The sequence below is a fragment of the Corvus brachyrhynchos genome, unplaced genomic scaffold, assembly GCF_000691975.1.
Source record: "Corvus brachyrhynchos isolate BGI_N302 unplaced genomic scaffold, ASM69197v1 scaffold23, whole genome shotgun sequence".
NCBI lineage: Eukaryota > Metazoa > Chordata > Aves > Passeriformes > Corvidae > Corvus > Corvus brachyrhynchos.
Genome location: NW_008238983.1, coordinates 10,848,110 through 10,860,966, shown reverse-complemented (window position 1 = coordinate 10,860,966; position 12,857 = coordinate 10,848,110). Strand labels below are relative to the sequence as shown.

Sequence of the window (12,857 nt, the reverse complement as noted above, 5' to 3'; positions counted from 1 at the left end):
TTAAATGTGACATCACTTTTAAAAGATACATCAGGAAGTTCAGGGGATCTAAAAAAATTGAGCATGACATCTGAATTGGGCAAATCAGGGAAATCATAATAAAGCATGAAATTAGTGGAACATGAACAAATATGATCTGCTGGAGAGCAAAATTATATGCTCTGCTTTTCTTTAAAAGGAACCTATCAGAATCTCTGAAGGAGTCAGCAAACATGGATACAGGTAGTAAGCTGATACAGTTTACTTTGAATTCAAACGGATATTTCACAATGTATCTCAAAGGAATCATTCTCTCTTAGGAGACTTGCAGCCAAAAGCTAAATAAAAATGTATTCCTCTTTCACAGATAATTAACTGCTTAAGAGGTGGTAAATGGAAGAGAGGAATAAATGGTCAGTTTTTCACAATGAATGGTGTTCAGTATGGTCTGTGCTGTAAACCTGTGTGGTTAAACCGATTCAACAGCAGGGAAAGTACTGTACCTAAGACGGCACCTACTTTCAAAAAACCACTCTGGTAGGTGTGATGCAGAGGGAAAAAGGAAAGGGTGAGTATAAAGTTTATGAAGCACACGCTCTTCATCAGGCTGGGACTGCAGGCAGAACGCAGTTCTAAGAATGAAACTCATGAATAAATTTCCCCCAAATAATCAAAGGCACCTACCTCACAAAAGGCAAAAGATTAATAGTTCATTTTCATCTTTATTTGTCTGACTATATTAGGCAAAGAACTTCTGTAGCTTTAGAAAGGAGAAACACTTTTGTAACATCTTGCCCTCGTGTTTTTCAGATTTTCCTTTCTTTTCCACATTTCACCCTACCTGCCTCTCACAACACAGCAAATTCTGTTCATATATACTATTCTTCCTATGAAGTTTAAGGCAACATTAGTTAGTTTTCTTGGGACTATCATGGACAGCCAAATTTTACTTTACAGATAGGGCATCTCATATTATTCTACTTCTTCTTCAGTTTTACTTAGAAAATTACCCAGGAAATAAAAAAAACATTCATTCTGAAAACAAAGGAAAGAAGTGAAAACATTTCCCTGGCTAGAGATGCCAAACAACACTGCATTTTTTTTTACCTTTTTTTTTTTTTTTTTTCAAAATTACATTCATATGACTCCCAGCAAGATTTTGAAGGATTAATTCCTATAATCCACCAGTTGCTTTTTTTCTTGCATTCTGTGTAATGGATCATTTTTATACTTCATACCAAATTGCTGATGATAGATTTCACTATATGTCTAAAATTCCTTTTAGCCCGACATTTCAGAAGAAGATAATATGCACTGCTATTATTTCTTTTTCTAAGTACTTTAAAATTCTTTAACAAAATATTCATTCTGCCAAGTTATCTCACTAAAATGCTTCAATATGTGCATTGGGATTCTGGATACGCTTTTCAGTATGGGATAGGATACATAAATTAACTATTTTTAATAGGGAGCTTAGTGCCTTTGCAAAGAGGTTTGTGTGCTCCTATGTGAAAGAATACAGTATACTTCCACTTTTGTGAATAGTTGCTTGAAAATTTTTGAAACTTCTGAATGAATCTCTTCTTATGCTTTAAATATAGTGAGCATACTTCATTTCAGCTTAAAGCAGAATTGCAGGTCTTCTAGGTAGAGTAACAGCCAGATATACCCTCTGGACTTCTGCTTGCTGATGTCATCCAAGGCTGTGAAAAGACTTAGCTAAGCCAGGCAATGCCAAGAGATGTGGGTCTGTTGACTAACTCTCATGTTTTTCATAGAGCTTATACTGAGGGGCTGGGGGCAGAATAAACTCAGCTGTGAAAAAATGAAATTTTTGTTAATAAGTGGTATATCCACAGCAGTATGACATTACCAGAACAGTAAATTGACAAAGCCACATACAATGTCCTCACAAGCACCAACATATAAATGGTCTTTTATAAGGAATCCTGGAATCTGCCACTACCTTCATAAAAAATCTTCATGAAATAAAGATGGGGCTGCTTTTGAGCAACAGAGCAATAACACAGAAGAGTCTCGTGCTGAGCACTGTGCAGATGTTGGCTGAGTAAGTCTCGTACCTGACCTGGCACCTGGCAATCCAGCCTGTGGAATTGGCAAAGTATCTCTAGCACCACAGGACAACTCTACTGTTGTGGGTGGGGTTTTTTTCCACTCTCACTTCTGGAGATTGATTGAAAGTACAAAGAGACCAAAGTGAATCTGTCCTTCCTCGGAGTCAGATAGCAGAAAAAATACAGGTACAGTCTACAGCTGCTTTTCTCCATCTAAAGCCTCTCTGACAAGGCAAAGCAAGAACTGCATTTTGGGGCTGACCTATTTCTGGACCAGTCCCCATCTGTGTAGGGGCGTCACAAATTTCAAACGAAAGATAAATGAACACCTGCATCTTTACAAAGTAGTAACTTGTTTCACTGATCTCTCATGCTAGAAATTGTTATAAGTAACGAACTTGGAGATTGTCATAACATAAACTGAAAGCCTGTTTTTACGCTTTCAGCTTTCTGATGTTTCAAATGAAATAACAAGTATTGTTCAATTAGAAAAACTCTGTTCTGGAAGACACAGGATTAATACTTTTACTTTTGGCTGCATTTCTCTAGCTGAAAGAAAGATGCAGCATGATGCTGCTTTCAAGAAACACAAGGGGTCTTGATAGGGTGACAGTGACACTTTTTCCTGCCTTTCAAGCTGCAAGGACAAATCACTGTGTATTCTGGTAAATGAGCTCAGTGTTTGCATGAGTTTATATTCTCAGACATGAAGAATACAATCCCATCTACTGGAGTATTCAGATATAAATATTATTATTTCAGATTGCTGCAATAGGCTGAGTCACATCATCCTGAAGATACAAAATAAGTTGTAAATAAACACAGTGAAAATGTGTATTTGTCTTTTTTAAGGCTTGTGAACATATTTGTTCAAGATGAATGTCAGACTCTTTGAATAACAATGTCTTTTATTTGGTGGCTGTAGTATTAGAGCAGAAGTATTCTGTCGACAACTTAATGTGAAAGGGAGAAGGGACTAAACCAAGGAGGAAAAAAAAAGGAAGTTTTGATAATTCCATCAATAAATATTCCGAATTTTTTAATTATTTCCCAACCACATATAACTTGTGTAAGAACTGGGCTGCCTGACACTATTTTCAATGAAAATCAAAATCCTACCACAGCCTAATAAATTAAAAATTGCTATGATGCCCTGAGACTAAGTAAAAATAAAAGCTGGCACATAAATGTAATTGATTTGGATGGAGTTCCATTTAATTGCACTCAGATGGCTAACGACTGCTGTCAGTCAGCTCAGCTAACAAATCAGTCTCGCACTCGTCAGGAGTTACTGCATTCGTGAGGCTGTAAATGGCAAAAGTGCATATTACTTATTCAGGCTTCATCCATCCCTCAGTTTACTGAGGTCAAATTGAAGAATACTGAAACAAAACTCTGCTTTGTGTTAAGGTCTACATGTGAGCAGACTTTTTGGTATAAAATGTGTAAACACAATTACTGTGTTTGCACCGTACCATTTTAAGTACAGGTGAGTAAACCTAAAAGGAACAAAATAAATCAGAGGGACAATTTGTTGCAAACTGATTCAACAATCACTTACAAAGAGGAACATTGGAAATGCCATTCCAGATCAGATGTGCCTTCCCTGTTTATTGTCAAATGGCAGCACAGAAATAAGAAGAATGCTAAAAGCACAGCTCTAAATTTGACTGTTAATATTCAGGAAAAAGATTTAAAACTTTAAAATTTGATTTACTATGCTAACAAAAATCTATTTTTTTTTGTCTATTATAATTCTACTTCATCCTGATATCCTGCACAATTTTAGTTGTGTGGAGTTTTATTGGTTCTTAAGATTTAAGCCTCAACAATTTCTTGCAGCAAGTTACATCATTTAACAATGCCCTGGATAGAAATTAATTCCCTTCACAGGCTTCATATTTCCTTAAAACTCATTATATTACAGTACAGAGTGCACAGAAATGCCAGTGTTCCCTCTCTAAACCTGTCATTAATTCATATATTAGTCCTTCATACACTAGAACCCTGTGTACTCTGACTTATGAGAATCCCAATCTTTTGCCTTTCTTTGGAACACTTTCCCAAGCTCAGCTCACTTCCACCACAGGCCATATCCTTTAAAAACAGTAAGCATGGCTACAGAACAGTTTTATGTAACTGCTCTATCAGGTTTCTGAGGTAATTTTCAACGTTATGCTTCATACACCCATTTTTCTCATTTTGATTGCAACTGTACAATGAAGGTTGCTACTGAACTGACTACAGTAAAATTAAGGTTTCTGCATACTCAACAAAGACATATCTTTGTAATGGAAGAGACTTTGAAAATCAGAGACCAGGTGAAGCAGTCCATCACTACCTGTATTAATTTTTAATTTTTGTTAAATCTGGATTAGAGGCTTACTATACTTTTTTTTTAAACACAAAAAAAAAGAAAAATACTCTGTATTAAATACTGTTCTAGTTGTTCCAACAGCTCTCTTTTTTTTTTTTACAGCTCTCCCTGTTTATGTCAATTCTGATTTCATGTAAACACTACTTACGTATTAAATAAAGCTACACAACCCGTACATAAAATACTAGATCCACAAACACCGGAATTAATAAAGCCTGATTTCCTGTAAGTTTGTGTTTCAAGTTTTTGAAGTTTTTCCTCTCTGCCCCTTCCCATATCTCCTGCCCATAGCATTTAGGAGTCCAACTGCTAAAAATTAAAAGAGATGCAGTGTCTAGTCCCAAGCAACACGTGTGCTGATACATACACTCAGGTGAGCAGCACCTGACACCACTTGGATCAAACAATGGATTCAGCTGCAATTCTGTCTCTCAATGTAGAAACGAATTCAGTTTTTTTAAACTCTACTGGGCCACTGTTTTTCATGAAACTTGTTGCAATTCCATGTCACCATCTAAGACCACCCTCCAGTCAAATGCAGTTGTAATGGAGGAGTGGGTGCTTTACTTAGGAGCAGAAGAGTAAGAATACCTGACAGACCACAATATGATCCTGGAAGTCCTATTACTTGATAAAACTCAGCTAAAACTATGCTATCTACTTTTTTTGTTCTGGTTTTTAGTCTTCATTGACAGTTATGGATTACTTTCCAGAGATAACTGAATGTTCTAGGTCCACAGCAATGAAAACAACTCAGGCTCCATGATGCACAAGTCCTTAGGAAATATCCTCCAGTTTTGGTTTTGCTCATTAATTCAGTTTAAAATTAGTGTAGCACAAAACTTCAGCACCCAAGTTTCTTTCTTCCTATCTTTCTCCTTTTTCATTCACATTCAAAACTCGTCCAGTCAAAGGAAAGTGAAGTTCACATCTCCTAACGCTGAGTCCTTGAGCCCAGCACGGTGCCTGCTGGGCACAGAATGAAGGGGGTTTCAGGTACTTCAGCTTTCTGTGGTTATCAGAGACAGCAGTGACCACAGCTCAAACACAGGGCCTCACAGAACGGGGGGTACAGTATTACATCTAAGTATACATCTAAGTATCAATAATGAGCTCTACATCTACAGCATAGGAACCGCTGAAAACTACAACAAATAGCACTACCTGGGACAGGACACACTCCAGTGTGCCTGGTGTTTTAGGAAACAGTGGGGCAAATTCTGACTGGACCAAATTGGGTCTCCTATCTCTGATCAGTACAACTCCCTAACTGGATAAAGGCACTTGATCTTGAGGCACACTGGTGTAGGCAACTGGCTGTTGCCTACACCCAAAGTCTTGGGAAAGTTTATGGACAGTTACACTAAAATTTGTTTCCTATGTTTTTTTAAATAAGATTTGGACTTCTGAAACAAACATTCATGATCTGTATGACAGATACACATGTGCCCAATACAAAGTTCTTGAATGGGAGAACACTCGCTTTGGCAAACCCTCATAATTAGATTTGAAAGAGATTACAAATCAGATGGCATTGGTCCCCAAAAGAAGTTATTTCACATGACCTGGAAGTCCCTGAAAGACCTTGCTACAGGAATCTCAGAACAGGACTGCAGTCAGTGTCAGTTGTCACAGGTTGAATGGAATAGTTTGAAGTAGAGACAGTTTCCCAGCAGCTAAAAATATATTTCACAGCTTTAAATTACTTTCAAAATTACATTTCTCAAAAAAGAGATGCTTCACACTATTCTGTTTTAAGCAAGACAGCAAACAACTTACAGTTTAGTCTCTTTTTCAAAATCAAACAAATGAAACAGCGAAATGATTGCTGGATGTCTGCCCAAATACCACCTTAAACAGCTCACATTTGGATATATATGCACATCAGTCCAACCAGTTTGTATTTCACATTTACCTCAACCATGAATGCCAAGCCATTTACCGAACAAAGTAAGCAGAAATGTACCATTGATCAATGGTACAATGTTTTTGTATTTTCTGAAACTATTTCTTATGATTTTGATAATTTTTTTGGTTTTACCATCTTTAAGTAACTTCTTATTGCTCACAATTGCAGTAGCATGTGCAGCATGAAAAGAAGAGAGGATCTACTTTGCTAAACTTTTAAAACATAAAAAAACCAGTTAATACCCAATGGAGTTTGCATTACAGAAGAAAAAAGGATGGAAAAAGGAAATGAGCATAAAGAAGGAAAACATCATATAAATAGTAAAATTTCCTATAAATCATGCTTGTGAGATTGCTTTCTGGCTTTGAAATACACTGTTTTTCTTAAGTCAAATGGAAACTTAAAAAAAATCTCTAAAAAAAAGCATAATAACAATCTTATTTTCTGTTCATTTTTTTGGACTAGACATTTTACATTTATTTTGTGAGATGGCAAGTAAAAAAAGACAGACTGTTTTTTCTGATGGACAAAGTACTTCTGAAAACCTTCCATCTTCAAATTCCCTTTAAAAAATTGATGGAAGAAAAAATTCTGACATCTGTTTTTTTCTTTTTCACCCTGTGTCATTACAAAAACTCTAAAACGCAGATATATTTTCTTAAAAAAGTTTGTGTTCAGAACAATTCCAGAATGCTGAAACAATAATACTAATAATTAAAAAAAAAAAAAAAAGATTAGTGCAAAACTAGCTACTATTTTCTAAGGAACGAATAAATTTCCTCCTCTTTTTTTTTTTTTTTTTTTAACTCCACAGCAAAATACAGCATGCTTTGTTCTGGTATGTGGAAAGCATATGCCCTTTATCGGTCTCCCAGCACAAAAACTAAGATTAATGTATATGTTAGCATGACTGAAATGAGAACACAGACAAATATACACATAAAGCATGTCACCCAACTTGAGCCTCAAACGAAATTCCTCATTCTAATTATAATTCTTTATAAAAGTTATTCTTTTATTACTGGTCTGAGGCAAACTCAAGTGCGATTACGCTTCTCAGGGGAAAACCAGCATTTTCTGAAGGAAACACACAGCTTATCTGAGTATGCTGTAAAATCTGAAGATGTTTGTCCTCTGAGTCACATTAGCACAGTCCAGAGAATTCTGCAGTTCCTTCTCTAGTGCTTGTATCACCTGCATACATGAGATTAATACCTGTTTTGTGATCCACTTAAGCTTTGTATTATGAGAACTTAGCTCTCTTAAATTTGGTTGTGATGGTTCTATCTCTTATTAGACAATTTTAAGCAGTCTTTAGTAGCTTTGATTAACTTAAAGATTTTAACAGGTCCTTATGAATCCACATTTTGATTTCTAACTTCATCTTTTTGGCCTTCATGAGTCTCTATGGTCTAATTCTCCTGTATCATATTGATTTATGGTTTTCTATATTCAGTGAAAATGCCTTCACTCCTAAGTCTCTGGTCATCCATTTTCATGTATTGAGTGCACTTAAGCAAGAGACGCATCTTTAAGATATCACCATGGTTTTCTCTCTGTGGAATATTTATATGCATCAAAAGATTTATCATTATTATTTTATAAAATAAGTTGGAAATAATGGTAGGGAGCTCCAGTGAGTCCTGATAAAAAATATTCAAGTGGCTTGGCTGATACCTGCTACAAGACAGATGAAGTCAAGGAACCAACTGATGAGAAACATGCAAAAATACAAACACAGGCACTAGCTGCCTGCTGTGATATTGCAGCCTAGGAGCAATACAATCAAACTAAAAGGAAGAAACACTGTTCATTAAAAATTATGTGGTATAAATCATTAAGCGGATACAGACAATAGCCATTAATATGGTAAATGCTGCAAAATAGGGACAGAAAAATAGATTAGGATTGGTTATATTGCAGTCTCACAGCCAGGTTGCAGATTGGAAAACAGAACAGGCAGGTTCTCCTAGGAAATTAAATCTGGTCCCCCGATAGTGCTGGCAAGCACACTGTAAGACTTCCTTTCTTAAGTCTTATAAAAACTTTTGGTTTTGTTTTTTCTCTCATGATTCCCTATTGAAAACAGTTCTAAAAACAAAGAATTGGCATGGTTGAAAGGGGTCCCAAGACAGCATTTAGTCCATCCTACACCTCTGATGCATCAAAAATTTCTTTTCATTTCAGGATGAAATGAAGCCTAACATAGTTACTGTCTTCTTAAATAACACGTTCTTCAGTCCTCTACGCTTTTTTCCTTCTCCTCTTCACAGGCCACAGACACTGAACTATTCAGCTGCAACTCACGCTGCTCATATGTTGTGAAAGTTTCACAGAATTCATCCTCACTGAAGAAGGCAAACCAGAAACCTGGAGAGTCTCTTCACAGGTTAAAGCTATCATTTAATGGTTGAGAAAACCAGGCATTTTAAGTCTCTGAGTCTACTTCCAATTATGCTTTAATTCACATGCTAAATGTATGGTTCATAACATCTTTTACTCCAGACAAAACGAACAGGAGATAGTATAGATTATTACCACTTTCACTGCAACATGTCCTGAGATTTTTCAGCTTCTCAAGTACTCAGAGATAGGATAAAAGTTTTTTGAAATAAACTAAATTCACTATTTGGAAAGATACATACCTGCTATAATAAAACAAAAAATTTGGCTGAAGCAGAAGAACATCCAACAAATAAATTTCATATTCGTGCTCCTCATTCGTAAGACTATATTAATATAAATATTTAAACCATTCAACAATTACAAGAAGGTATAAAAGGTATTTCTGATTGCAGTTTCTTACACTAATGAAACAAACTCTGAGAAGAAATAAAGTACTTTTTTTTCCAGCTACACTTAGTGTCAAGGCCCTGCTATGGCTGCAAAGCCTCTGAGTCAAGACAGGTAACTCAAGGGTTCAATGAAAATTCAGTGAAACTTAAACTGAACACAGACTTTGTACCACAGTCCTTTGTCTTGCAAGAACACCAACATTTATAGAGGATTTCTATGCTGGTTGGCTTTTCACTGGTGCCTAAGTTTTAGCAAGATAACTACGTACTCCAAAGCTTGAAATGATCAACACAATAATTTTCTAATTAATAAAAAATCTCCAGAACATTTCCATAGCTGAACTGGTAACTATTCTGTGATGCAGCAGAGTATGTGCTAAGATGGTTAATAAATTACAACCCCCAATACCATTAATCTCTAATCAGTTATAATAAGTAATTTTTACACTAACGGTTTTCCTACTTTCCTCACGGAACTTTCCAAGAAAATTAGAACCACATATTTTTGATTTAAGACCATGGGAAGATTCTCTGCTAAATAAAATACCGCTATATTTCAAGAACATTATTATAGGATAAATAGGAACAAATTAGAGAGAAAACCTTCATATTGTGCTCTTTTCAGTGCCAGTCAGGAAGGTTTAACAATAGATCTAGACCATATGTCTTCTTTTTTTCGTGTTCCATCAGAGAGAGACAAGTATTTTGGAACACTTGGTAGAATTCTGAGTTATTAGGTTAATTCTTAAAGTTCAACTGAAATAAAACAACAAGCCTGTTGGATGTTTTTAATTTAGTGAAAATGCAATTCTATCACCAGAATAAATTTCAGAAAGAGAAATATCCTGGGAAAATGCACAAAATCTTCAAGTTAGAGAAAGGTAATAAATTATCCTTTCTTTAGTATTGAATTACTGCCAATCTAACAAATAGACCACCGATAATGACAAACCTCAGAATTAAGTCTCTCTGAAATTAAGACATGAAAAAGTTGGTTTAATTATTAAAAGAAAAAAAATTCTTCTACTTCTTCACCTACCACCTATGCTTGTTCAGATATAAGAAAAATCCCCTACATGTTTTCCCACACGCTTCTCTTAATAAATTGGGTATCCATAAAGCAATTCTACTCATTCAAATCATCCTACTGTAGCTTCAAAGCCTAACAGCTGCTAGGCTGCTGCTGTGCCAAGATCACTACTGCTGTCCAATCTCACCTCAGCACTTTCCTGGGGCTTCCATGTATTCACTGATTGGCTCCTTATGTATTCAGATGTGAAAATTAGCTTTTCTCTGTTGTACAGAACCTAGTACACTGGAGTCCTAGGCTCATAGATAGGGTTTCCATGTACTCTGGTGATAAAAATAAAAACCACCATGAACCTGCAAGGACACATCTACATCTGCACCAACCTTGCCTCAGGAAGCTTATTTCCTAGATGATAGTGTGAAAAAGCTGAATTATATATATTTCTGATTAATAAATTGTGTGGATTTCAGCACACAAAAGCAACACAGAGACAAAACAATGAGTGATTACTCATGTTAGGGATACAGCTTACAGACATACACAGATGCATTATGGGCATAGAGCATTAGTGATAGAACAGGTGGAAATGGCTTCAAGTTTTGCCAGAGGAAGTTTAGATTGGATATTAGGAAAAAATTCTTCACTGAAAGGGCTGTCAAGCACTGGAACAGACTGCCCAGAGAAGGTGCAGAGTCACCATCCCTGGAGGTATTTAAAACACATGAAGATGAGGCTCCTGGGAATATGGTTCAATGGAGGAGTTGGCAGAGCTGGGTTAATGGTTGGACTTGATAACTTTAGGGTCCTTTCAAACTTAAATGATTTTATGATTCTATGACATAGAGACATCCGTGGCATATGGCCATAGATACTTGATGAAGAGAAAGCTGAAAATTACTTACCACGCTGCAGCCAGGACAGTCAGGACCGTTTTCACATGTCCTGCGCCGTGCCTGGATCCCTCCTCCACACTGAGCAGTGCAGCGCTCCCAAGGCCCCCAGCCTGTCCAAAACACATGAGGGGGGCACAACAAGTGCTCATTGCAGTACCTGTGAGAAGAGAAACAAGGAGGTAAAGAAATCTATTTATTAGCAAGACAAGAACCTCCCCCAAAACCTCCCTCATTTGCATAACTCAGATTGATGTTTGTGCAGGGAAGTATTTTATATAAAGGGTCTCTCCCTACTCATTAAGCACTGCACTAACAGTTGTCATGCTACACCGAGTGTCTAAACATTTGAGTGGGCTTTTTTTAGGTTGCAGTTTTGTGGGTGGAGCACTGGTTTGCTTTATTCAGTGACTTTATACACCCCATGCAATGCAGCCCTGCGATTGTACTGCGATCACGTAACCAAGATTAAAAACTACTTTACTAAAAGCAGTTGTGGCTATCGCTCTGGGGCAATCAACCAAATGGAAGGCAAACATTCATGCAGGCAGTCTTTTATCAGTCTCCAGCTAAGAATTGATTAGGATCCATCTCTCTCGTCTTCAGATAGCTACACTTGCTTTTTGCTTTTCACAGCGTCTCTGCTTCTAGGGCAAAATAAAAGCTAAAGCAGTGATTCTAGGCACAAAGAACTGTACTTTTAAAATAATGTTATTACTTTATCTTTTAAAGAGTGTTTTTAGCTTCTATAATCTTTGAAGGATTTCCCAGTAGGCTGAAAACCAATTCAGAGGCTTAGTTGGTTCTTGAGGGAAGCACTATTGGGTTGTCATTATTGTAACAAGACATTCAGATGTGTGAAGGTCCCAGCTTCAGCTGAGTTTTTTCAATTTTTGTAGAAACCTTAGATCCCTGATTTTTTGAGTGTGTGGTACAATAATTCTAGCCATAGCATATGCTGCTTTTAAGGAACCTCTACACAGGTCCAAAGGATTTGGGCCATCAGCAACTGTGACTGGGGGTCTCTAAGAGACCAAGCTGTTACTTAGATAAAGCAAAGATGCAGCATAGTCAGGAAACAGGCAACCCTAAAGAAATTCTCTAATATTTTATGGATGCATCTGGGTAGCTCCTGTTCCAATACTGACTGTCCTGAATGAACAAATGAATCTGTTACAGTATTTCCTCAGTTTTTACACCATTCATCCAAATTCCAATTTCTTCTTGCCCTTCTAACAAGTTTTCATCTCTTGTCACTCTTCTACAGAGAAAACTGACTTGAATACTCCAGTTATTCATTTTCTACAAAAAGAGAAATGCCAGTATGAACAGTTGTCATTTTCAACAAGAATAACCACAACGATTTTTTTGTTTGTTTTCAGAAAACCTCAGTATCTGCAAGCTCCAATTCTTCATTATCAAGGAATTTGAACATTTGGAACCTCTGTAGAGGGCAAGAAAGTAATGGTGGTGGTGTAAGTAACACACAAAACTAGATTTATTGCATATGCTGGAGCCTAAAATTCAAACTTTGTCCCTAGGTCTGGGCAACTCCATCCAAACTTAAAGATTGGTAGTGGAGTTATAGGAAGTGACATTTAGCTTTCTGCTTCTGTATATTTAAGAAAATTATTCACAGCTTGTATTGACCTTTCCTCTGGAAATTGAGGAAAAAATGCCTGAACCCTCAATATTTATGAATCTGGTGTCAGAATTCTTCAGTGCGTGATTTGGGTACACACATTACAGTTCACATTATGCCATCATTAAAGATACATAGGAACGTTCTGTGCCTGGATATT

At 36.6% G+C, this 12,857-nt stretch overlaps 1 protein-coding gene across 3 annotated transcripts in view; it reads right to left on the bottom strand.

Moving 5' to 3' along the window:
- SEMA5A (semaphorin 5A) overlaps positions 1–12,857 on the bottom strand; it is a 298,126-nt gene that overhangs the window by 55,170 nt on the left and 230,099 nt on the right. For all 3 annotated transcript variants that reach the window (XM_017738722.1, XM_017738723.1, XM_008637204.2), the window contains one exon: positions 11,068–11,215. In XM_017738722.1, coding sequence (XP_017594211.1) covers positions 11,068–11,215 — 148 coding nt within the window. The remainder of the gene's footprint in view (positions 1–11,067; positions 11,216–12,857) is intronic.